We start from the raw sequence: 27622 nt of genomic DNA, 5'->3' as shown, positions 1-27622 counted from the left end.
TGTGTGTGTGTGTGTGTGTGTGTGTGTGTGTGTGTGTGTGTGTGTGTGTGTGTGTGTGTGTGTGTGTGTGTGTGTGTGTGTGTGTGTGTGTGTGTGTGTGTGTGTGTGTGTGTGTGTGTGTGTGTGTGTGTGTGTGTGTGTGTGTGTGTGTGTGTGTGTGTGTGTGTGTGTGTGTGTGTGTGTGTGTGTGTACAACTGCTATCATAAACAATATTCCTAAGTGCTCCAAAGGAATCACCTTAAAAATAAAAATAAATTGATTTGACTTTATTTCAAATGCCTTTTATACTGTACACACATTTCAATGTCCATTCATTAAGTAAATGCATTCATCCATTTAATTACAATAACACATTTTCACAAATCTGATAGTGTAAAGGTGAACACAGGGTCGGTGAAAATATATATCCCCCACCAACATGTGTGGAAGTAGGCAAAAGGCGAGGGCCTAATCCACTGAAGAGGATGAGACAGTCCGATGTAACAAAAGCCCGCTAAGCTGTCTAATAAGTGTATTAGACTGAGGGGGCAGAGAGGAGAGCCAGGATGGGCTGTGTTGTGTTTATATGTGCATTAGACAGAGGGGGACAGAGAGGAGAACCAGGATGAGCTGTGTTGTGTTTATATGTGCATTAGACAGAGGGGGGCAGAGAGGAGAACCAGGATGGGCTGTGTTGTGTTTATATGTGCATTAGACAGAGGGGGACAGAGAGGAGAACCAGGATGGGCTGTGTTGTGTTTATATGTGCATTAAACAGAGGGGGGCAGAGAGGAGAACCAGGATGATCTGTGTTGTGTTTATATGTGCATTAAACAGAGGGGGACAGAGAGGAGAACCAGGATGGGCTGTGTTGTGTTTATATGTGCATTAAACAGAGGGGGGCAGAGAGGAGAACCAGGATGGGCTGTGTTGTGTTTATATGTGCGTTAGAGAGAACATTGCATAATTCTCAGGGGCTCTCGGTCTCCCTAGAGATGTTTTGGTACTACATTTGACACTGCTTTGTTGGTAGTGAGACCTCTTGAAAGCAATCCGTCCTAGAGCTAGAGTGTCTGTTCCAGGGTGAATTCAAGTGTCCTGCTACCCCTAACTGTCCTCTAGTTCCTAGAAAAATTCCTCCTGTGCCTTAATTTAGCAGCTTAGAGCCCAACACCTCAGCCTGGCCTGGCAACAACAAGCGAAAGCTTCCCTCAGCCTGGCCTGGCAACAACAGGCGAAAGCTTCCCTCAGCCTGGCCTGGCAACAACAGGCGAAAGCTTCCCTCGGCCTGGCCTGGCAACAACAGGCAAAAGCTTCCCCAGCCTGGCCTGGCATCAACAGGCTAAAGTCTGTATAGACAGGCCGCTGCGGAGTGTAGCCTGCCTCATACGCTTCCTTTAGTGTTATACCTTTGGACTGTGCTTTAGGCGTGTCTCTGAGTAGTCAGGGAGCACTTTAAAAGGTACTAATGACCCATGACCATACCTGCTAGATTACATTGATTTTATGGAGCACAAACATTTTAGACACAAACACACATGTCATATTCGAATATAAAATGTTATACTATAATGAAATCAATTTCTATGAATGTGGCATTCACTATGATTGCATCAAAGTTACCCAGTCTCCATTGCCTTTTAGCTACAGGAAGATGAGAGGGAATTTATGTAATTGCAGTGTCTGTCTGTCTGTCTGTCTGTCTGTCTGTCTGTCTGTCTGTCTGTCTGTCTGTCTGTCTGTCTTTAGTGAGTCCATAAACTACAAAACATCGAGTCCAGCCTCCAAATGTTGTCAGCCAATACGAAGCGCAGAGGAGACGAGCCTTCATAACCCAACCCCTAATTACTTATAAACTACACAGCACCAATCATGTGACGGTATTGTACTGCTACTACTACTACTACTACTACTACTACTACTACGGTCGATCGTAGCACCCGTCCTATGGATTGGCATTGCGATGAGAAGCTCGTCTCAAGGGCTAATCCACAACGCTATTGACTATTGACATCATCTCACCAACGGATCATTTTTCACTTACTTCAGGTGAAAGGACTAACATTCTCTCGATACATAAAGGTTGGTGCATAAACTATACCGTGTAAAGTGTTTCACATAGGAAGCGATGACAGAAAGGAATTGGTGCGTGCGCCCCGTTGCGCGCTCCCTCCCGCAGCACACTGCACAATAACATGTTTACGTCGATTGGACGCATGGTGCGACATGCTTTCTGCATACAGCGCAAACAGTTTGGGGAAAACTGCTACAATAAATATGCTGATGACGATATACGCTCATATTATGTATAGCATAGGCACGTATTTTCACAGTGGATATGCACACCAAAGGGGCACTGTTTTGGATATATTTGAGTTGCATAAATGATTGGATGAAACTAAAAACCGTGTTCACAGAGAGGGAATGAGAGAGACCGTTACATGTTATCAATGTGGTTACATTGTTAAATCTCGTTGAAATGGCCTACACCGTAGTTGTCCATTTGTTAACATTTGATCTGCTACGTACTTTTAAATGTTTTTTATTTATTTCATCCACACACTGTGTGGTATGACAGTAGTTAAATGCTCCCAGTCCGATCTCCTCAAACTGTGTCTAGCATAGTGAGTCAACGCTTTTTCATGTTCAGGTTATTCTCCGTCAAATCAATGAAAACTGAGAGGGCGCGCAGCTAGTTTATGCATTCAAGCATCCACATGTTTTACAATGTAATACACGTACGTTTTTATAACGATCTAAATCAATGGAAGATAATCAATGCCAAGAAAATCTCTTCGATTTTACAAACTATTTTTTCCTACATCTTACCAAGGAAAATCCCAAGCGAATATTACTTGGAAGATAAAATACACCATGTGAATCCTTACTTCTCATGTCCCTTAATCTTATTGAAGGAATCACATGATAATAAAATGCACTGAAATATGTGGTTAAGCCTATTACTTGAAGACGATGGCGGGTTTGGGCGACAGCAGCTGTTGCCTGCCTTGTAGCCCATAGGAATTAGTATTGCTTTTACAGTATTATTTAATGATAAATATCTAGACGAAAAACGTTGATAATTGCAGTCGGTCATCTATTTTCGACATTGGTTTATGACGGTCAATCGAAGTGAATTGGAAACCCACTCTTGAAATTCCTCCTTCACACGTGATGCCCCAGAGCTACTATACATTTAAAGTGAAATAAAATAACGAATGGCATTCATTGGCAAGGCTACTTCTTTATCCAAAACGGTTATACGAGTAGGTAGTTACAATAGATTCGTGCTGACCATGAGTTACATATTGACAGTTATTCTCCTTCTCCAGACGTTGAGTGGCAGTACTTGCATGCCCAAACTGAAGGTTTCAAAAATGCAATTTAACCCCCTGCAAGCCAAGATGGTATTTACTGTTTAAACCCTCAGGCCGGCTCGTGCTGTGGTGCAGGGGGCAGTGTTATAGAACTCTTTTTATTTTGTTTTAACCTCTTGACTCGAGTTATTTTGAGTTATTTATTATTTTATAACAGAGGATAACATTACCTCTCTCTCTTCTTCTCTCTCTCTCTTACTCTCTTTCTCTCTCTCTCTCTCTTATATTCTTTCTCTCCCCTCTCTCTTACTCTCTCTCTCACTCTCTCTCTTACTCTCTCTCCCTTTTTATCTCTCTTACTCTCTCTCTCTCTCTTACACACTCTCGCTCTCTTACCCTCTCTCTCTTACTCTCTCTCTCTTACTATCTCTCCATCTCTTTCTCTCCCTCTCTCCCTCTCGTACTCTCTTTCTCTCTTTTACTCTCTCTCTCTTTCTCTCTCTTACTCTCTTTCTCTCTCTTACTCTCTTTCTCTCTCTTACTCTCTCTCTCTTACTCTTACTCCCTCTCTTACTCTCTTGCTCTCATACTCTCTCAATTCAATTCAAGGGGCTTTATTGGCATGGGAAACATATATTAACATTGCCAAAGCAAGTGAGGTAGATAATATACAAAAGTGAAAAAAACAATAAAAATGAACAGTAGACACTCAGAAGTTTACACTCACAGCAGTTACAAAATAATAAAGACATTACAAATGTCATATATATATATATATACAGTGTTGTAACAATGTGCAATGTACATCTCTCACTCTCTCTCTTACTCTCTCTCTTATTCTCTCTCTTCCTCTCTCTCCCTCTCTTACTCTCTTTCCCTCGCATACTCTCTTTCATTATTTTCTCTATTGCCATGCCATTTTGCAAACATGATGGACATCTATTTCTGTTTTCTAGGGAGAAGAGGAGAAACTGAGTCATACACTCATAACTTCTAGCAATCAAGTGGAGCTAGCAGAGCTGTGACTCAGGTGACTGGCTCAGGTCAGGAATGGTGGATAACTTGCCAGTAGGAGAGGAGACCTTCCTGTATTACGCCAGCTTTCCTGCAGAACATCACGAATCGGACATGGTGATAGACACAGGTGTCTACCAGGCGGTGCCCTCCCCGTTCTCAGAGGACGACCTGAGTGACTCGTCCAGCCCTTGCTCCTGCTCCAGCCCTGAGTCCCAGGTGCTGGGTTCCAGCTATGGCAGCAGCTCCAGTGGAGAGAGCCAGGATGGTCTCCTCGACTTCCTGCTCTCCCAGGCCACCCTTGGAAGTGGAGTTACTCCCACTCTATCTCCCTCATTACCACCCATCCTCCCCAGGGGTCTAGCATGGGAGTCGAAGACGGACCGCCTGTTTCAGCCAACCAAAGAGGAGTGCTTTGAGTTCCCTGTGTTCCCAGTGGACCTGGAGGATCATGTGGGGCTGCTGTTTCAGCCCACCCTAGAGGAGATAGAGGAGTTCCTGGAGGAGAATATGGAGGTGGTAACGTTGAAGAAGGAGGCTAGTGAGGGAGGGATGTTGGATGTAGACAGTCAGGTGACAGGGTTAGAACCTGGGCTAGAGCAGTCGGTACCTGTTGCCAGGGCTACTGTCCCCACCACAGTGACCAAATACACAGCAACATCCACAATAACACATTCCAACGGTTGTAGTGGGATTAAACAGGAGGAACCTGCTGAACCACCAGCCTCAGGGGAGGGGTCTGGCTTGATGCCTGTCATCTTGCAGATCCAACCAATCCAGATTAAGCAAGAGCCCAGCCCAGGTGTGATACCAACACCAGTACCACCGCAGTCCACCCTGCCCTCCTCAGACATAAAAATCGCCCAGCTCCTGGTCAACATCCAGGGCCAGACGTTTGCCCTGGTGCCCCAGCTGGTGTCTCCAGCTAATCTCAATGGTACGTCTTCCAAATTTGTGCGCATCGCGCCCGTACCCATCGCCGCCAAGCCCCTGGGTCTCAGGGAGGGTGGACTTGCAGGTGGCCAGGCTGCAGGGATCCTGGTGGGGGGACAGAAGTTCCAGAAGAGCTCGGTTACGGACCTTATAAAAATGCATAAGTGCACTTTCCCTGGCTGTGCCAAGATGTACACCAAGAGCAGCCACCTGAAGGCCCACCTGAGGAGGCACACGGGGGAAAAGCCCTTCGCCTGCACCTGGCCTGGCTGTGGATGGAGGTGAGTAGGTTCAAGACACTGTGTAGGTCGTGTTAGAGCCAGACTTCACGGGTGGAGCTCATAGGTCTACTAAATGTGTGGTTATTCATGTGACTACATACACAGCAGTGACAGTCAGTGAGTGCAACAGGCGATGTTTAGCTGTGATGGTCCAACAATGTATGACAATTTAGTGATACCAGTCCATGTTTTAGTTGGAGAAGCCACAGAGTATACAACTATCTCTGTTGACTGTGGTTGGATTATCTGAGATGTGTTGATTCCTTCCAGAGGTTAACAGGGTTATCAACTTCCTTCGCTGGCTGATAGTATCACAGAGAGATCCGAAGCCAATCCCACCAGCTGCTCTGCAAAACACAGATATTCATTTTATGAGAAAAATATCATTCATTTTCCAAGTTGTGTGTCAGCTCAATTAGACGTGATGGAGAACTAAAATGATTTGTGTCCCTCATAATGAATGCTCTCCTCCCCTCTCATGCTCTCTCGTTGGCTCCATATCTCTGTGTTTTCTTCTGTTGCAGAGTTTGAGATTAGATAAGGCCTTTGAAGTGTGGGCAGACTTTGCCCCCTCTAGCTGCCTCTCTGTTTGCTCTCCATCTGCACTCAGTTACACTCTTGCAGAATCAAGTTCAAAGTTTTGGTAGCAGCACTAACTTTATGGCATAATGAATGACTTTACGGCATACTAATTTGATTATTGTCCATGATATATTAGTGTGCCAAAGGAGTTTGTTTCTCTGTTTCCACTTACTCAGCAAGCATAAAGCATAGATTTGTCCCATGTTATTCATTTCCCATCTCTCTGACCTCTCCATCCAATGTGGTTGCACAACTAAACATAAAAAGCTCAGTGTGCCCGTGGGAACAGCTGGTGAGAAGGTCTCGAGTCAGATAAGATTGGCAGTGCTCAGCAGTCCTGTGGTCTTATCACAGTAACCTGGGTTAGCCCCAACACATGACTGCCCCGGGCATGTGGTATCCCCCCTCGCCATCCCACAGGGCACAGTGTGGCCTTCAGAAACTGCTCTCTGTCTGAGGGACCCTCACTCCTCCTCCCTCCTCTGCCTCCACCTCCTCCTCTCATCCTTGTCAGGAAATGGAAGTGAGCTTGGGAAATAGGCACCTCCAGCCATCTGTCATTTGAGTGCCTTGTGTTGTAACAAAATAAAGTTTTTTTTGACATTCCTCTGATTCTCATCATGCCCATAAAAACCAAATGACACATTCACTGTACAGCTGGCATTCCTCTGGCATCTCCATTCTCCTCACACACGTAATGCATACCTACATGTACACAATACATACACAATGCATACCCACATGCATGTATACAGGCAAGTGTAGGTAGACACACACACATTCAAACTGGGTAAGGACTTAAATGTGAACATTGATATGGGGTTTCTAGTGGACTGTATATTTGAACACAAGCAGTTTACTGTGAAAACACCATGATGTTCTGAAATAAGGGTATGTCTTGTTTTTGAACAAGATATAATGATATTCCTTAGTGTCCATTCTTCAAACTGGGAACTTCAAGTGGTTTATGATTGCTGTTTACTGTATTCTGTAATAGTAGCTTCATGAATGTCCAAAGAGCTGGATCGTTGTGTGGAATTGGAAGCTCTTATGCAGTAACACTGTCGCTACCTGTTGACTGACATTAGTTACAGTAACACTGGGCTTCCCTGTTGACTGACATTAGTTACAGTAACACTGGGCTTCCCTGTTGACTGACATTAGTTACAGTAACACTGTCCTTCCCTATTGACTGACATTAGTTACAGTAACACTGGGCTTCCCTGTTGACTGACATTAGTTACAGTAACACTGTCCTTCCCTATTGACTGATATTAGTTACAGTAACACTGTCGCTACCTGTTGACTGACATTAGTTACAGTAACACTGTCCTTCCCTGTTGACTGACATTAGTTACAGTAACACTGTCCTTCCCTATTGACTGACATTAGTTACAGTAACACTGTCCTTCCCTGTTGACTGACATTAGTTACAGTAACACTGTCCTTCCCTGTTGACTGACATTAGTTACAGTAACACTGTCCTTCCCTATTGACTGACATTAGTTACAGTAACACTGTCCTTCCCTGTTGACTGACATTAGTTACAGTAACACTGTCGCTACCTGTTGACTGACATTAGTTACAGTAACACTGTCCTTCCATATTGACTGACATTGGTTACAGTAACACTGTCGCTACCTGTTGACTGACATTAGTTACAGTAACACTGTCCTTCCCTGTTGACTGACATTAGTTACAGTAACACTGTCCTTCCATATTGACTGACATTAGTTACAGTAACACTGTCGCTACCTGTTGACTGACATTAGTTACAGTAACACTGTCGCTTACCTGTTGACTGACATTAGTTACAGTAACACTGTCGCTACCTGTTGACTGACATTAGTTACAGTAACACTGTCCTTCCCTGTTGACTGACATTAGTTACAGTAACACTGTCCTTCCATATTGACTGACATTAGTTACAGTAACACTGTCGCTACCTGTTGACTGACATTAGTTACAGTAACACTGTCGCTACCTGTTGACTGACATTAGTTACAGTAACACTGTCCTTCCCTATTGACTGACATTAGTTACAGTAACACTGTCCTTCCCTATTGACTGACATTAGTTACAGTAACACTGTCCTTCCCTATTGACTGACATTAGTTACAGTAACACTGTCGCTACCTGTTGACTGACATTAGTTACAGTAACACTGTCGCTACCTGTTGACTGACATTAGTTACAGTAACACTGTCGCTACCTGTTGACTGACATTAGTTACAGTAACACTGTCCTTCCCTATTGACTGACATTAGTTACAGTAACACTGTCCTTCCCTATTGACTGACATTGGTTACAGTAACACTGTCGCTACCTGTTGACTGACATTAGTTACAGTAACACTGTCCTTCCATATTGACTGACATTGGTTACAGTAACACTGTCGCTACCTGTTGACTGACATTAGTTACAGTAACACTGTCCTTCCATGTTGACTGACATTGGTTACAGTAACACTGTCGCTACCTGTTGACTGACATTAGTTACAGTAACACTGTCCTTCCCTGTTGACTGACATTAGTTACAGTAACACTGTCCTTCCATATTGACTGACATTAGTTACAGTAACACTGTCGCTACCTGTTGACTGACATTAGTTACAGTAACACTGTCGCTACCTGTTGACTGACATTAGTTACAGTAACACTGTCGCTACCTGTTGACTGACATTAGTTACAGTAACACTGTCCTTCCCTGTTGACTGACATTAGTTACAGTAACACTGTCCTTCCATATTGACTGACATTGGTTACAGTAACACTGTCGCTACCTGTTGACTGACATTAGTTACAGTAACACTGTCCTTCCATGTTGACTGACATTGGTTACAGTAACACTGTCGCTACCTGTTGACTGACATTAGTTACAGTAACACTGTCCTTCCCTGTTGACTGACATTAGTTACAGTAACACTGTCCTTCCATATTGACTGACATTAGTTACAGTAACACTGTCGCTACCTGTTGACTGACATTAGTTACAGTAACACTGTCCTTCCATATTGACTGACATTGGTTACAGTAACACTGTCGCTACCTGTTGACTGACATTAGTTACAGTAACACTGTCCTTCCCTATTGACTGACATTAGTTACAGTAACACTGTCCTTCCCTATTGACTGACATTAGTTACAGTAACACTGTCCTTCCCTATTGACTGACATTGGTTACAGTAACACTGTCGCTACCTGTTGACTGACATTAGTTACAGTAACACTGTCCTTCCCTATTGACTGACATTAGTTACAGTAACACTGTCCTTCCCTATTGACTGACATTAGTTACAGTAACACTGTCCTTCCCTGTTGACTGACATTAGTTACAGTAACACTGTCCTTCCATATTGACTGACATTAGTTACAGTAACACTGTCGCTACCTGTTGACTGACATTAGTTACAGTAACACTGTCGCTACCTGTTGACTGACATTAGTTACAGTAACACTGTCCTTCCCTGTTGACTGACATTAGTTACAGTAACACTGTCCTTCCATATTGACTGACATTAGTTACAGTAACACTGTCGCTACCTGTTGACTGACATTAGTTACAGTAACACTGTCGCTACCTGTTGACTGACATTAGTTACAGTAACACTGTCCTTCCCTGTTGACTGACATTAGTTACAGTAACACTGTCCTTCCATATTGACTGACATTAGTTACAGTAACACTGTCGCTACCTGTTGACTGACATTAGTTACAGTAACACTGTCGCTACCTGTTGACTGACATTAGTTACAGTAACACTGTCCTTCCCTATTGACTGACTTTAGTTACAGTAACACTGTCCTTCCCTATTGACTGACATTAGTTACAGTAACACTGTCCTTCCCTATTGACTGACATTAGTTACAGTAACACTGTCGCTACCTGTTGACTGACATTAGTTACAGTAACACTGTCCTTCCCTATTGACTGACATTAGTTACAGTAACACTGTCCTTCCCTATTGACTGACATTAGTTACAGTAACACTGTCCTTCCCTATTGACTGACATTAGTTACAGTAACACTGTCCTTCCCTATTGACTGACATTAGTTACAGTAACACTGTCGCTACCTGTTGACTGACATTAGTTACAGTAACACTGTCCTTCCCTATTGACTGACATTAGTTACAGTAACACTGTCCTTCCCTATTGACTGACATTAGTTACAGTAACACTGTCCTTCCCTATTGACTGACATTAGTTACAGTAACACTGTCCTTCCCTATTGACTGACATTAGTTACAGTAACACTGTCGCTACCTGTTGACTGACATTAGTTACAGTAACACTGTCCTTCCCTATTGACTGACATTAGTTACAGTAACACTGTCCTTCCCTATTGACTGACATTAGTTACAGTAACACTGTCCTTCCCTATTGACTGACATTAGTTACAGTAACACTGTCCTTCCCTGTTGACTGACATTAGTTACAGTAACACTGTCCTTCCATATTGACTGACATTAGTTACAGTAACACTGTCGCTACCTGTTGACTGACATTAGTTACAGTAACACTGTCGCTACCTGTTGACTGACATTAGTTACAGTAACACTGTCCTTCCCTATTGACTGACATTAGTTACAGTAACACTGTCCTTCCCTATTGACTGACATTAGTTACAGTAACACTGTCCTTCCCTATTGACTGACATTAGTTACAGTAACACTGTCGCTACCTGTTGACTGACATTAGTTACAGTAACACTGTCGCTACCTGTTGACTGACATTAGTTACAGTAACACTGTCGCTACCTGTTGACTGACATTGGTTACAGTAACACTGTCGCTACCTGTTGACTGACATTAGTTACAGTAACACTGTCCTTCCATATTGACTGACATTGGTTACAGTAACACTGTCGCTACCTGTTGACTGACATTAGTTACAGTAACACTGTCCTTCCATGTTGACTGACATTGGTTACAGTAACACTGTCGCTACCTGTTGACTGACATTAGTTACAGTAACACTGTCCTTCCCTGTTGACTGACATTAGTTACAGTAACACTGTCCTTCCATATTGACTGACATTAGTTACAGTAACACTGTCGCTACCTGTTGACTGACATTAGTTACAGTAACACTGTCGCTACCTGTTGACTGACATTAGTTACAGTAACACTGTCGCTACCTGTTGACTGACATTAGTTACAGTAACACTGTCCTTCCCTGTTGACTGACATTAGTTACAGTAACACTGTCCTTCCATATTGACTGACATTAGTTACAGTAACACTGTCGCTAACTGTTGACTGACATTAGTTACAGTAACACTGTCGCTACCTGTTGACTGACATTAGTTACAGTAACACTGTCCTTCCCTATTGACTGACATTAGTTACAGTAACACTGTCCTTCCCTATTGACTGACATTAGTTACAGTAACACTGTCCTTCCCTATTGACTGACATTAGTTACAGTAACACTGTCGCTACCTGTTGACTGACATTAGTTACAGTAACACTGTCGCTACCTGTTGACTGACATTAGTTACAGTAACACTGTCGCTACCTGTTGACTGACATTGGTTACAGTAACACTGTCGCTACCTGTTGACTGACATTAGTTACAGTAACACTGTCCTTCCATATTGACTGACATTGGTTACAGTAACACTGTCGCTACCTGTTGACTGACATTAGTTACAGTAACACTGTCCTTCCCTATTGACTGACATTAGTTACAGTAACACTGTCCTTCCCTATTGACTGACATTAGTTACAGTAACACTGTCCTTCCCTATTGACTGACATTGGTTACAGTAACACTGTCGCTACCTGTTGACTGACATTAGTTACAGTAACACTGTCCTTCCCTATTGACTGACATTAGTTACAGTAACACTGTCCTTCCCTATTGACTGACATTAGTTACAGTAACACTGTCCTTCCCTGTTGACTGACATTAGTTACAGTAACACTGTCCTTCCATATTGACTGACATTAGTTACAGTAACACTGTCGCTACCTGTTGACTGACATTAGTTACAGTAACACTGTCGCTACCTGTTGACTGACATTAGTTACAGTAACACTGTCCTTCCCTGTTGACTGACATTAGTTACAGTAACACTGTCCTTCCATATTGACTGACATTAGTTACAGTAACACTGTCGCTACCTGTTGACTGACATTAGTTACAGTAACACTGTCGCTACCTGTTGACTGACATTAGTTACAGTAACACTGTCCTTCCTGTTGACTGACATTAGTTACAGTAACACTGTCCTTCCATATTGACTGACATTAGTTACAGTAACACTGTCGCTACCTGTTGACTGACATTAGTTACAGTAACACTGTCGCTACCTGTTGACTGACATTAGTTACAGTAACACTGTCTTTCCCTATTGACTGACATTAGTTACAGTAATACTGTCCTTCCCTATTGACTGACATTAGTTACAGTAACACTGTCCTTCCCTATTGACTGACATTAGTTACAGTAACACTGTCGCTACCTGTTGACTGACATTAGTTACAGTAACACTGTCCTTCCCTATTGACTGACATTAGTTACAGTAACACTGTCCTTCCCTATTGACTGACATTAGTTACAGTAACACTGTCCTTCCCTATTGACTGACATTAGTTACAGTAACACTGTCCTTCCTATTGACTGACATTAGTTACAGTAACACTGTCGCTACCTGTTGACTGGCATTAGTTACAGTAACACTGTCCTTCCCTATTGACTGACATTAGTTACAGTAACACTGTCCAGTAATACTTCCCTATTGACTGACATTAGTTACAGTAACACTGTCCTTCCCTATTGACTGACATTAGTTACAATAACACTGTCCTACCTGTTGACTGACATTAGTTACAGTAACACTGTCCTTCCCTATTTGACTACAGACTGTCCTTCCCTATTTGACTTTTGTTACAGTAACACTGTCCTTCCCTATTGACTGACATTAGTTACAGTAACACTGTCCTTCCCTATTGACTGACATTAGTTACAGTAACACTGTCGCTACCTGTTGACTGACATTAGTTACAGTAACACTGTCCTTCCCTATTGACTGACATTAGTTACAGTAACACTGTCCTTCCCTATTGACTGACATTAGTTACAGTAACACTGTCCTTCCCTATTGACTGACATTAGTTACAGTAACACTGTCCTTCCCTATTGACTGACATTAGTTACAGTAACACTGTCCTTCCCTATTGCCTGACATTAGTTACAGTAACACTGTCCTTCCCTATTGACTGACATTAGTTACAGTAACACTATCGCTACCTGTTGACTGACATTAGTTACAGTAACACTGTCCTTCCCTATTGACTGACATTAGTTACAGTAACACTGTCCTTCCCTATTGACTGACATTAGTTACAGTAACACTGTCCTTCCCTATTGACTGACATTAGTTACAGTAACACTGTCCTTCCCTATTGACTGACATTAGTTACAGTAACACTGTCGCTACCTGTTGACTGACATTAGTTACAGTAACACTGTCCTTCCCTATTGACTGACATTAGTTACAGTAACACTGTCGCTACCTGTTGACTGACATTAGTTACAGTAACACTGTCGCTACCTGTTGACTGACATTAGTTACAGTAACACTGTCCTTCCCTATTGACTGACATTAGTTACAGTAACACTGTCGCTACCTGTTGACTGACATTAGTTACAGTAACACTGTCCTTCCCTATTGACTGACATTAGTTACAGTAACACTATCGCTAACTGTTGACTGACATTAGTTACAGTAACACTGTCCTTCCCTATTGACTGACATTAGTTACATTAACACTGTCCTTCCCTATTGACTGACATTAGTTACAGTAACACTGTCCTTCCCTATTGACTGACATTAGTTACAGTAACACTGTCCTTCCCTATTGACTGACATTAGTTACAGTAACACTGTCGCTACCTGTTGACTGACATTAGTTACAGTAACACTGTGTTTCCCTATTGACTGACATTAGTTACAGTAACACTGTGTTTCCCTATTGACTGACATTAGTTACAGTAACACTGTCCTTCCCTATTGACTGACATTAGTTACAGTAACACTGTCCTTCCCTATTGACTGACATTAGTTACAGTAACACTGTCCTTCCCTATTGACTGACATTAGTTACAGTAACACTGTCCTTCCCTATTGACTGACATTAGTTACAGTAACACTGTCCTTCCCTATTGACTGACATTAGTTACAGTAACACTGTCCTTCCCTATTGACTGACATTAGTTACAGTAACACTGTCCTTCCCTATTGACTGACATTAGTTACAGTAACACTGTTCTTCCCTATTGACTGACATTAGTTACAGTAACACTGTCCTTCCCTATTGACTGACATTAGTTACAGTAACACTGTCCTTCCCTATTGACTGACATTAGTTACAGTAACACTGTCCTTCCCTATTGACTGACATTAGTTACAGTAACACTGTCCTTCCCTATTGACTGACATTAGTTACAGTAACACTGTCCTTCCCTATTGACTGACATTAGTTACAGTAACACTGTCGCTACCTGTTGACTGACATTAGTTACAGTAACACTGTGTTTCCCTATTGACTGACAGTAGTTACAGTAACACTGTTCTCCCTATTGACTGACATTAGTTACAGTAACACTGTCCTTCCCTATTGACTGACATTAGTTATAGTAACACTGTCCTTCCCTGTCCTTCTCTCAGCACATATCAAAACTGCAGGCTAACGTTAAATCTAGACTTGGTTTCCTCTATCGTAATCGCTCCTCTTTCACCCCAGCTGCCAAACTAACCCTGATTCAGATGTACATCCTACCCATTCTAGGATACGGAGACATCATTTATAGATCAGCAGCTAAGGGTTGGTGCTCTCGAGCGGCTAGATGTTCTTAAACATTCGGCCATCAGATTTGCCTCAAATACCCCTTATAGGACACAACACTGCACTTTATACTCCTCTGTAAACTGGTCGTCTCTATTTACCCATCGCAAGACCCACTGGTTGATGCTTATTTATAAAACCCTCTTAGGCCTCACTCCCCCCTATCTGAGACTGCTTCCATCACGTGGACTGGGACATGTTTCGTATTGCGTCAGATGGGAATATTGACGAATACGCTGATTCGGTGTGCGAGTTCATTAGAACGTGCGTCGAAGATGTCGTTCCCATAGCAACGATAAAAACATTCCCTAACCAGAAACCGTGGATTGATGGCAGCATTCGCGTGAAACTGAAAGCGCGAACCACTGCTTTTAATCAGGGCAAGGTGACTGGAAACATGACTGAATACAAACAGTGCAGCTATTCCCTCCGTAAGGCTATCAAACAAGCTAAGCGTCAGTACAGAGACAAAGTGGAATCTCAATTCAATGGCTCAGACACAAGAGGCATGTGGCAGGGTCTACAGTCAATCACGGACTACAAGATGAAATCCAGCCCAGTCACGGACCAGGATGTCTTGCTCCCAGGCAGACTAAATAACTTTTTGCCCGCTTTGAGGACAATACAGTGCCACTGACACGGCCTGCAACGGAAACATGCAGTCTCTCCTTCACTGCAGCCGAGGTGAGTAAGACATTTAAACGTGTTAACCCTCGCAAGGCTGCAGGCCCAGACGGCATCCCCAGCCGCGCCCTCAGAGCATGCGCAGACCAGCTGGCCGGTGTGTTTACGGACATATTCAATCAATCCCTATACCAGTCTGCTGTTCCCACATGCTTCAAGAGGGCCACCATTGTTCCTGTTCCCAAGAAAGCTAAGGTAACTGAGCTAAACGACTACCGCCCCGTAGCACTCACTTCCGTCATCATGAAGTGCTTTGAGAGACTAGTCAAGGACCATATCACCTCCACCCTACCTGACACCCTAGACCCACTCCAATTTGCTTACCGCCCAAATAGGTCCACAGACGATGCAATCTCAACCACACTGCACACTGCCCTAATCCACCTGGACAAGAGGAATACCTATGTGAGAATGCTGTTCATCGACTACAGCTCGGCATTCAACACCATAGTACCCTCCAAGCTCGTCATCAAGCTCGAGACCCTGGGTCTCGACCCCGCCCTGTGCAACTGGGTACTGGACTTCCTGACGGGCCGCCCCCAGGTGGTGAGGGTAGGCAACAACATCTCCTCCCCGCTGATCCTCAACACGGGGGCCCCACAAGGGTGCGTTCTGAGCCCTCTCCTGTACTCCCTGTTCACCCACGACTGCGTGGCCACGCACGCCTCCAACTCAATCATCAAGTTTGCGGACGACACAACAGTGGTAGGCTTGATTACCAACAACGACGAGACGGCCTACAGGGAGGAGGTGAGGGCCCTCGGAGTGTGGTGTCAGGAAAATAACCTCACACTCAACGTCAACAAAACTAAGGAGATGATTGTGGACTTCGGGAAACAGCAGAGGGAACACCCCTATCCACATCGATGGAACAGTAGTGGAGAGGGTAGCTAGTTTTAAGTTCCTCGGCATACACATCACAGACAAACTGAATTGGTCCACTCACATTGACAGCGTCGTGAAGAAGGCGCAGCAGCGCCTATTCAACCTCAGGAGGCTGAAGAAATTCGGCTTGTCACCAAAAGCACTCACAAACTTCTACAGATGCACAATCGAGAGCATCCTGGCGGGCTGTATCACCGCCTGGTACGGCAACTGCTCCGCCCTCAACCGTAAGGCTCTCCAGAGGGTAGTGAGGACTGCACAACGCATCACCGGGGGCAAACTACCTGCCCTCCAGGACACCTACACCACCCGTTGTTACAGGAAGGCCATAAAGATCATCAAGGACATCAACCACCCGAACCACTGCCTGTTCACCCCGCTATCATCCAGAAGGCGAGGTCAGTACAGGTGCATCAAAGCTGGGACCGAGAGACTGAAAAACAGCTTCTATCTCAAGGCCATCAGACTGTTAAACAGCCACCACTAACATTGAGTGACTGCTGCCAACACACTGTCATTGACACTGACCCAACTCCAGCCATTTTAATAATGGGAATTGATGGGAAATGATGTAAATATATCACTAGCCACTTTAAACAATGCTACCTTATATAATGTTACTTACCCTACATTATTCATCTCATATGCATATGTATATACTGTACTCTACATCATCGACTGCATCCTTATGTAACACATGTATCACTAGCCACTTTAACTATGCCACTTTGTTTACTTTGTCTACACACTCATCTCATATGTATATACTGTACTCGATACCATCTACTGTATGCTGCTCTGTACCATCACTCATTCATATATCCTTATGTACATGTTCCTTATCCCCTTACACTGTGTATAAGACAGTAGTTTTGGAATTGTTAGTTAGATTACTTGTTGGTTATCACTGCATTGTCGGAACTAGAAGCACAAGCATTTCGCTACACTCGCATTAACATCTGCTAACCATGTGTATGTGACAAATAAAATTTGATTTGATTTGATTTTGATTTGATTTTGATATCTACTGCAGCCCTCATCCTCCACATACAAAAGGTCCCCAATGCACACATGTCCCTGGGTCGCTCCTCTTTTCAGTTTGCTGCAGCTAGCGACTGGAACGAGCTGCAACAAACACTCAAATTTAAAAGTTTTATCTCTACATTCAATCATGGACACTCTTATTGACAGTTGTGGCTGCTTTGTGTAATGTATTGTTGTCTCTACCTTCTTGCTCTTTGTGCAGTTGTCTGTGCCTAATAATGTTTGTACCATGTTTTGTGCTGCTACCATGTTGTGCTGCTACCATGTTGTGTTGTCATTGTGTTGCTGCCTTACTATGTTATTGTCTTAGGTCTCTCTTCATGTAGTGTTGTGTTGTCTCTCTTGTTGTGATGTGTGTTTTGTCCTATAATTATATTGTATTTATTTATTTATTTATTTAAATCCCAGTCCACGGTCCCCCCTTGAGGCCTTTTGGTAGGCCGTCATTGTAAATAAGAATTTGTTCTTAACTGACTTGCCTACTTAAATAAAGGTTAAATTAATTAATTTAAAAAATATATTTTGACTTACATGAGTTACAATAACACTGTCCTTTCCTGTTGACTTACATCTATCTGTAAGTGATCATTCATTAGTGTTGTTGTACATTATGTTTACAGGAAAGAGTTTAGGATACATTTAGTTCTTGTGATTCACTACAGTAAGTCCCACCGCCCCTTCTTTTGGTCCTTGCCAGCGTCTTGTCAGTGATTACTGTATGCTTCAGGGCTGAGCTCAGGAACAAGCTCGAACAGAGCCAGAGTGTAGCCTAACGAAGCTGTGGAGGCTGTAGCTGGGGCATCAAGCCTCCTCTCCACACACCTGGGCATCCCACCCTGCCCAACAATGGCTCCACAAACAGCCTTACCCAGGCCCTCATAAGCCTAACCTCCGTCATCCCCTAACCGCTGCGTATAACACAGTGCCATATAACAGCCATATAACATAGCCTAACAGTTTCATATAACAGCCATATAACGTAGCCTAACAGCTTCATATAACACCCATATAACATAGCCTAACAGTTTCATATAACAGCCATATAACGTAGCCTAACAGCTTCATATAACAGCCATATAACATAGCCTAACAGTTTCATATAACAGCCATATAACGTAGCTGTAATGTCGTTCGTCTGTTGTTTGAAGAGAGTCAGACCGAAATGCAGCGTGTAGGTTACTCATGACATATAATGAAGCAAATGCTGTACATGAAATAACTGAGAATACAAAACAACAAACGAGTGAAACTAATACAGCCTATCTGGTGACTAACACAAAGACAGGTACAATCGCCCACGAAATACAACGCGCACTCAGGCTGCCTAAATACGGTTCCCAATCCGAGACAACGAGAATCAGCTGACTCCAATTAGGAATCGCCTCAGGCAGCCAAGCCTAACTAGACACACCCCTACTAATACACACTCCTAATTAATACAAACCCCAATACGAAATACAACATATAAACCCATGTCACACCCTGGCCTACCCAAACATATAACAAAAACACAAGATACAATGACCAAGGCGTGACAGAACCCCCCTAAGGTGCGGACTCCGGGACGCACCTCAAGAGCATAGGGAGGGTCCGGGTGGGCGTCTGTCCATGGTGGCGGTTGTGGCTCGGGACGTGGACCCCACTCCATAAATGTCCTAGTTCCTCCCCTTCGCGTCCTAGGATAATCCACCTTCTCCGCCGACCATGGCCTAATAGTCCTCACCCTGATCCCCACATAACTGAGGGGCAGCTCGGGACAGAGGGGCAGCTCGGGACAGAGGGGCAGCTCGGGACAGAGGGGCAGCTCGGGACAGAGGGGCAACTCGGGATAGAGGGGCAACTCAGGATAGAGGGGCAACTCAGGATAGAGGGGCAACTCGGGATAGAGGGGCAACTCGGGACAGCGGGGCAGCCCGGGACAGAGGGGCAGCCCGGGACAGAGGGGCAGCCCGGGACCGAAGCAGCCCGGGACCGAAGCAGCCCGGTACTGAGGGGAAGCCCGGTACTGAGGGGAAGCTCGGTACTGAGAGGAAGCTCGGTACTGAGAGGAAGCTCGGTACTGAGAGGAAGCTCGGTACTGAGAGGGAGCCCGGTACTGAGAGGAAGCTCAGTACTGAGAGGAAGCTCAGGCAGGTAGTAGGCTCCGGTAAATCCTGGCTGGCTGGTGGACCTGGATGATTAAGGTTGTCTGGCCGATCTAGAAGATCTTGGTAGACTGGCACTTCTGGCAGACTGGCACTTCTGGCGGATCCTGGCAGACTGGTGACGCTGGGCCGACTGGCGGCGCTGGGCAGACAGGAGACTCCGGCAGCGCAGGAGAGGAGAAAGGCTCTGGCTGAGCTGAACAGGCGGGAGACTCCAATAGTGCAGGAGAGGAGAAAAGCTCTGGTTGCGCTGAACAGGCGAGGCGCACTGGACGCGCTGGGCCGACTGGTAGCACTGGTGGCGCTGGACAGACAGGAGACTCCGGCAGCGCAAGAGAGGAGAAAGGCTCTGGCTGCGCTAAACAGCGGGAGCAAGAGAAGAGAACAGCTCTGGTTGCGCTAAACAAGCGGGAGACTCCGGCAGTGCAGGAGGGGAGAAAAGCACTGGCTGCGCTGAACAGGCGAGGCGCACTGGAGGCGTGGTGCGTGGTGCTGGAACTGGTGGTACTGGCGCGAGGACACGCACAGGAAGCCTGCTGCGGGGAGCTGCTACCGGAGGACTGGTGTGTAGAGGTGGCTCTGGATAGACCGGACCGTGCAGGCGCACTGGAGCTCTAGAGCACCGAGCCTGCCCAAGCTTACCTGGCTCGATGCCCACTCTAGCCCGGCCAATAGGAAGGGCTGGTATGTGTCGCAGCTGGCTCTGCACCCGCACTGGAAACACAGTGCGCTCCATAGCATAACACGGTGCCTGCCCGGTCTCTCTAGCCCAACGGTGAGCACAGGGAGTATGCGCAGGTTTCCTACCTGGCATAACTATTCTCCCTTTTAACCCCCCCCAATATTTTTTGGGGGGTGACTTTCCGGTTTCCAACCGCGTCGCCGTGCTGCCTCCTCATACATACGCCTCTCCGCTTTAGCTGCCTCTATTTCCTCCTTGGGATGGCGATATTCTCCCGGCTGCTCCCAGGGTCCTTGACCGTCTAATTCCTCCTCCCATGTCCAAATCTCCAAATGATGCATTCTCTCCCATTGCAACTGCTCTTCACGATTAACAGGGAGAGTAGGCTCAGGTCTGTTTCCTGACTCAGCCACTCTCTCTCTGTGCTTTCCCCTGTTACCTTCAGTTTTCGCTCTGTACAGCAATGCTTTCCTTCTTGATTCCATACGTGTATAGCCCTCTTCGCATTGCTGTAGGGAATCCCAGGCGGGCTCCTGCACTCGCCCTGGGTCGGCCGCCCACCTGTCGATTTCTTCCCACGTCGTATAATCCCTGCTTCTGCCGTCCATAGCGTCCTCCTTTAGATCCTGCCAGTTCACACGCTGCTCGGTCTGTGAATCGTGGTGGGCGATTCTGTAATGTCGTTCGTCTGTTGTTTGAAGAGAGTCAGACCGAAATGCAGCGTGTAGGTTACTCATGACATATAATGAAGCAAATGCTGTACATGAAATAACTGAGAATACAAAACAACAAACGAGTGAAACTAATACAGCCTATCTGGTGACTAACACAAAGACAGGTACAATCGCCCACGAAAAACAACGCGCACTCAGGCTGCCTAAATACGGTTCCCAATCCGAGACAACGAGAATCAGCTGACTCCAATTAGGAATCGCCTCAGGCAGCCAAGCCTATCTAGACACACCCCTACTAATACACACTCCTAATTAATACAAACCCCAATACGAAATACAACATATAAACCCATGTCACACCCTGGCCTACCCAAACATATAACAAAAACACAAGATACAATGACCAAGGCGTGACAGTAGCCTAACAGTTTCATATAACAGCCATATAACGTAGCCTAACAGTTTCATATAACAGCCATATAACGTAGCCTAACAGTGCCATATAACAGCCATATAACAAGGCCTAACAGTGCCATATAACAGCCATATAACAAGGCCTAACAGTGCCATATAACAGCCATATAACAAGGCCTAACAGTGCCATATAACAGCCATATAACAAGGCCTAACAGTGCCATATAACAGCCATATAACAAGGCCTAACAGTGCCATATAACAGCCATATAACAATGCCTAACAGTGCCATATAGCAGCCATATAACAAGGCCTAACAGCTTCAAATAACAGCCATATAACATAGCCTAACAGTTTCATATAACAGCCATATAACAAGGCCTAACAGCTTCATATAACAGCCATATAACATAGCCTAACAGCTTCATATAACAGCCATATAACATAGCCTAACAGTTTCATATAACAGCCATATAACGTAGCCTAACAGCTTCATATAACAGCCATATAACATAGCCTAACAGCTTCATATAACAGCCATATAACGTAGCCTAACAGCTTCATATAACAGCCATATAACATAGCCTAACAGTTTCATATAACAGCCATATAACAAGGCCTAACAGTTTCATATAACAGCCATATAATATTGTCTAACAATTTTATACAGGGAAATACTTCATATCAACTTCCAGGGAGAGATAGTAGTAGTGTGTCAGGATGTTAACATAGCAGAGACAATTAGTTCAGTTAACTTTGTCCCGCATGTATTGCTTATTGGCTTAGACAAGGATAGGGTGAGGCTGTTTCAGTCAGAGATGAACTGTAGCCATCTTGTCTCAACATGAAGGAGTTATATCACAGTTTCAGCTTGGGGGTATAGCGAGTGCTGACACATCATGTATTGTACGGCACAGCTTTGGTTTCAGAAGTGGTGGGGGGGGCATTTAAAAAATAAATGTATAATGTTTATAAAAACTCCAAACAGCCTTCCCGACCGCTTGGAGACATCCCTATGGTCCTAAAGTATACCATTGCCTCGTTTTGTATCCCATTTCAATGATAAAACATTCCAATGATCACATTCCAATGATAAATGCAATTTCAGAATGTAGGGGGGACATGCCCCCCCCTGTCCCCAGTGAAAATTGCACCCCTGGAATGGAAGTAGCATAGTATGTCAGATTGAAAGAGTCCTACATGTCTTGCAAATATATTTTCTTTCTTATTTTTTTTATTTGGGGGGGGGGTTCTCTCATAAAAATGTTTAAGATACGATTTGAGAATCTTAAAAAGGTTTTGTTATGTAAATTATTTTTACACTTTGTGGTTTGAATTAATTGTTGTTGATGTACCTGCCTATCATTAACGCATCAACATTCCTTCTGCTGTATATAGAAATGATCTTCTCATCACCGAGGGAGTTTTTACTATGTACTTCTTCAAACCAAAAAATTACTATTTATACTCAAACGTTCATGTTGAACTACTGATAATTTCGCTACACCCAATAACATCGGCTTATTATGTGTATGTGACCAATAAAATGTGATTTGATGTGATTTTGAGTCATGCCATTCTAAGATACTGGCAACATGTTATAGCACACCATCAGCTTGGGGCTGTAACGAGTGCTGTGTAGTACTGATGTAGAATACTATGTAATATCACAATAGAGGTAGATGAGGTTTCCTAATGTCTGAGTAACATCCCCAGAACCAGTTCGTTTTAAATACAGTGGCAGAATCTGTTTTTTTTGTTCACTTCTGGCCATACAGGAAAATCCTCTGTTGATAATGAGGCCTAGTAATACTTAACCATTTCACTACCATGTTATGCATGTGTAGCACCTGTTGTCCCATGTGTGTACTGCATGTGTAGCACCTGTTGTCCCATGTGTGTACTGCATGTGTGTACTGCATGTGTAGCACCTGTTGTCCCATGTGTGTACTGCATGTGTGTACTGCATGTGTAGCACCTGTTGTCCCATGTGTGTACTGCATGTGTGTACTGCATGTGTAGCACCTGTTGTCCCATGTGTGTACTGCATGTGTGTACTGCATGTGTAGCACCTGTTGTCCCATGTGTGTACTGCATGTGTGTACTGCATGTGTAGCACCTGTTGTCCCATGTGTGCACTGCATGTGTGTACTGCATGTGTAGCACCTGTTGTCCCATGTGTGTACTGCATGTGTTTACTGCATGTGTAGCACCTGTTGTCCCATGTGTGTACTGCATGTGTGTACTGCATGTGTAGCACCTGTTGTCCCATGTGTGTACTGCATGTGTAGCACCTGTCCCATGTGTGTACTGCATGTGTAGCACCTGTTGTCCCATGTGTGTACTGCATGTGTGTACTGCATGTGTGTACTGCATGTGTAGCACCTGTTGTCCCATGTGTGCACTGTATGTGTAGCACCTGTTGTCCCATGTGTGTACTGCATGTGTAGCACCTGTTGTCCCATGTGTGTACTGCATGTGTAGCACCTGTTGACCCATGTGTGTACTGCATGTGTGTACTGCATGTGTGTACTGCATGTGTGTACTGCATGTGTGTACTGCATGTGCGTACTGCATGTGTGTACTGCATGTGTGTACTGCATGTGCGTACTGCATGTGTGAGTGCATGATGAAAGGCCATGTTACCATGCAGGGATTCTATCCATTCATCTCAATAGCACAGTTGCTTCATGATTCATGATGAGTGTGTATGGAATGAATGTTTCAAGATGACTTTACATGACTTGAATCAATGTGTTACCATTGGGAATGAACACCTCAGTAATGAGTTAACCCTTCAGTTCTGACTGGACACCTTACCAACAGAAAGCTACCCAGGAATCAGAGTGAAGACCAGAAATAGATATGTTGGACATTACTGTGCACATGTGTTAAAATCAAATATGTGTAGAGATATAATATGGATAGAGTGTACTGGTGTAGTCAGACAGAGAGAGGGGGCATTTTACCTCAGGGTGTTATGGGAAACCGTGGCTCTGATATAGGTTGTCTGATGTGCTCTGGGTCTGTCTGTCACAGGTTTTCGAGGTCAGACGAACTCTCCAGACACCGGCGCTCTCACTCTGGAGTGAAGCCTTATCAGTGTCCCATCTGCGAGAAGAAGTTTGCCCGCAGCGATCACCTGTCCAAACACATCAAAGTCCACCGCTTTCCAAGAAACAGCAGGACAGTGCAATCCACAAACTGAGCACATTGACCTCCAGGTCCTGCTAGGATGAGGCCACGCCACAGGACACATGGAGAGACAGAGATATAATGTTTGTGAGAGTGAATGAATGTGGGAGATTGCTAATAGCAGAGGGGACAGTGGACAGACAGAATGAATGTGGGAGATTGCTAATAGCAGAGGGGACAGTGGGACAGACAGAATGAATGTGGGAGATTGCTAATAGCAGAGGGGACAGTGGGACAGACAGAATGAATGTGGGAGATTGCTAATAGCAGAGGGGACAGTGGGACAGACAGAATGAATGTGGGAGATTGCTAATAGCAGAGGGGACAGTGGGACAGACAGAATGAATGTGGAAGATTGCTAATAGCAGAGGGGACAGTGGGACAGACAGAATGAATGTGGGAGATTGCTAATAGCAGAGGGGACAGTGGGACAGACAGAATTAATGTGGGAGATTGCTAAAAGCAGAGGGGACAGTGGGACAGACAGAATGAATGTGGGAGATTGCTAATAGCAGAGGGGACAGTGGGACAGACAGAATGAATGTGGGAGATTGCTAATAGCAGAGGGGACAGTGGGACAGACAGAATGAACTTTCAAACAACAGTTAAGGGAGAGAGTGTTTGAATGTTTTGTTTGTTTATGTGTGTGTGTGTGTGTGTGTGTGTGTGTGTGTGTGTGTGTGTGTGTGTGTGTGTGTGTGTGTGTGTGTGTGTGTGTGTGTGTGTGTGTGTGTGTGTGTGTGTGTGTGTGTGTGTGTGTGTGTGTGTGTGTGTGTGTGTGTGTGTGTGTGTGTGTGTGTGACGCACATTGGTGGTACTGTGATAATTTATTGAGTAATGCAGGGACTCAAAAGAGAAAACATTTTGAAAAAACAAGAACTGTTACATAACATGACATCTTCACTGGTGCATGATGGGAAGTTCAGTGCTTTAGCGGGATTTACACTTTAAGCAATGTTCCCGCGTTCGTGGATACTGCATTCACAGTAAACACTGCATATGCCGGCTCAATCGGAAATGACTTTTAAATTGCAATTACTTCAGCAGCACAGATGAATCGAGTCCTAAGTTTCTTGTAAATAGCTTTTCTTAATTTTTGTAGGGTTTTTTTTCCATAAAAATGTTTAAGCTACGATTTGAGAATATAAAAGAGGTTTTGTTATGCAAAGTATTTTTACACTTTGTGGTTTGAATTAATTGTTGTTGATGTACCTGCCTATCATTAACGCATCAACATTCCTTCTGCTGTATATAGAAATGATCTTCTCATCACCGAGGGAGTTTTTACTATGTACCTCTTCAAACCCAAAAATTACAGGTTGTATTCAAACGTTCATGTTGAACTACTGATCATGATCAGAATCATGCCATTATAAGCTACCGGCAACATGTAGAGGCTGTCTCCTATTTTCACTACAGGAGCAATATGACGACTCGTGCCTGGTAAAGGCTGGATCAGCTACCAGTGAACAGCCAACTGCAATACAACGAGGTGCAGCAAAAAAATATTTGATGTCTTATGGTGCGTTGTTTATATGTGAACCGACTGGCTTTCTGATCACTATTGAAGACATTGAAGAACTTTTCCTTTTGTATATTTGTATACATTAGCTGGAGGAGCTGTTATTGTCATTTTCTTTCATTTTGTGTTATGTCATTGGCGCTTAAAGCTGGCCTTCTCTGGGGCCAATATGTCAACTGAGTAGGCCTACGTAGTATCTGTTTGAATATAATGATAACACTTAACCCGTTGGTGACTGTATTAAATCTTCATAGCACATAAGCATTTAATGCCTAGCCTGCCATGTTGTATACAGCGTGTGAATGTCAGTGACAGTCAATCAATGTACAGTTTCAAACAGTGCTGGTAGGAGCTACAGTATGAAGGACTCAAACCATACACTTCAATGTCAGTCTAATCAATGCTTTCAGTAAAATAGTTGAACTATATTTTTTTAGGGATTCTTGAAAAACTGCAGCTACAGTAGCTTGAGGGTAAGTCTCCTCGATATCAACACAATCGTCTGCCTCGTGTCATCAATGCATGTTGATGAAGCACCCTACAGTGTTTCAGAAGTGACCTCTGTTTCAAACTGGAACCCCCAAAAGCCTTTTTAGCAGACACACAGCAATGCCAACCTAGCCAAGCTTCCTGGGCTATTACATTTCATCTGGAGGAGCTGGAATTGCATGGTGCTATATTCGGGCGGCAGGGAGCCTAGTGGTTAGAGCATTGGACTAGTAACCGGAAGGTTGCAAGATCAAATCCCTGAGCTGACAAGGTAAAAATCTGTTGTTCTGCCCCTGAACAACCCACTGTTCCTAGGCCGTCGTTGAAAATAAGAATTGGTTCTTAACTGACTTGCCTAGTTAAATCAAAATAAATGTAGTTACCTCCTCTGGAACATGTGAAGAAGTAAACGGTGGTAGAAATCTTAGCCTCCATACACAAGTTCTACAGTCACCTTCCTGATCTACAGATGACATCACAGGAAGACACACGATTGGTTTAGTGAAATACAGTACTCAAATACTGTAAGGTTTAGGAATGTTTTTATTTTTTTAATGCTTTCTTTTCCCTGTACGAAACTGCACTGTCTATGATGGCCATGTCCTTTCTGTGTTAACGTTGTCGGAACCTGAGGGGTCTAGAGAGGGCAGGAAAACTTATACTGTAGCAATGCATTCCTTCAATCCCATTTTAAATGTTTTTAAAAACAGGTTATTTTAACCCATGAATGTATGTAAATACTGCAACTACACCTAAAAGGAACAGAAATATTATTGTAATTATTTCTGTGATTACGTACAATTCTAGTGCATGTGTATATAATGACAATTCATTATATGTTGTTATAAATATTATATACTATTATAAATATTATATATTTTTCTTTGTTCTACATACGATGCATTTACAAATTAAAACAATCCAAAAGA

The 27622-nt window shown here is 44.0% G+C and overlaps 1 protein-coding gene across 2 annotated transcripts; it reads left to right on the top strand.

Moving 5' to 3' along the window:
• The first annotated feature begins 1846 nt into the window (after positions 1 to 1846).
• LOC124032329 (Krueppel-like factor 15) lies at positions 1847 to 27622 on the top strand. Of its 2 annotated transcripts, none has more exons than XM_046344647.1 (3): positions 1847 to 2029; positions 4254 to 5525; positions 24527 to 27622. In XM_046344647.1, exons 2-3 carry the CDS (start codon positions 4348 to 4350, stop codon positions 24693 to 24695), a joined length of 1347 nt encoding a protein of 448 aa, XP_046200603.1. In that variant the 5' UTR covers positions 1847 to 2029; positions 4254 to 4347; the 3' UTR covers positions 24696 to 27622. The 2 variants fall into 2 exon arrangements, with proteins under 2 accessions (XP_046200603.1, XP_046200602.1); XM_046344646.1 differs by having other exon boundaries at positions 1847 to 2062.

This window comes from Oncorhynchus gorbuscha, linkage group LG03 (assembly GCF_021184085.1).
Source record: "Oncorhynchus gorbuscha isolate QuinsamMale2020 ecotype Even-year linkage group LG03, OgorEven_v1.0, whole genome shotgun sequence".
Classification (NCBI taxonomy): Eukaryota; Metazoa; Chordata; class Actinopteri; order Salmoniformes; family Salmonidae; genus Oncorhynchus; species Oncorhynchus gorbuscha.
Note: the sequence above shows the minus strand (reverse complement) of the source record. Positions and strands in the feature narration are given on the sequence as shown.

Bases quoted from the DNA above. Each gene is read 5' to 3' on its own strand.
- LOC124032329 (XM_046344647.1), top strand. From the start codon at position 4,348: ATGGTGGATAACTTGCCAGTAGGAGAGGAGACCTTCCTGTATTACGCC. The intron at 5,526-24,526 runs GTGAGTAGGTTC...TGTCTGTCACAG, and splicing joins TGGCCTGGCTGTGGATGGAG to GTTTTCGAGGTCAGACGAAC.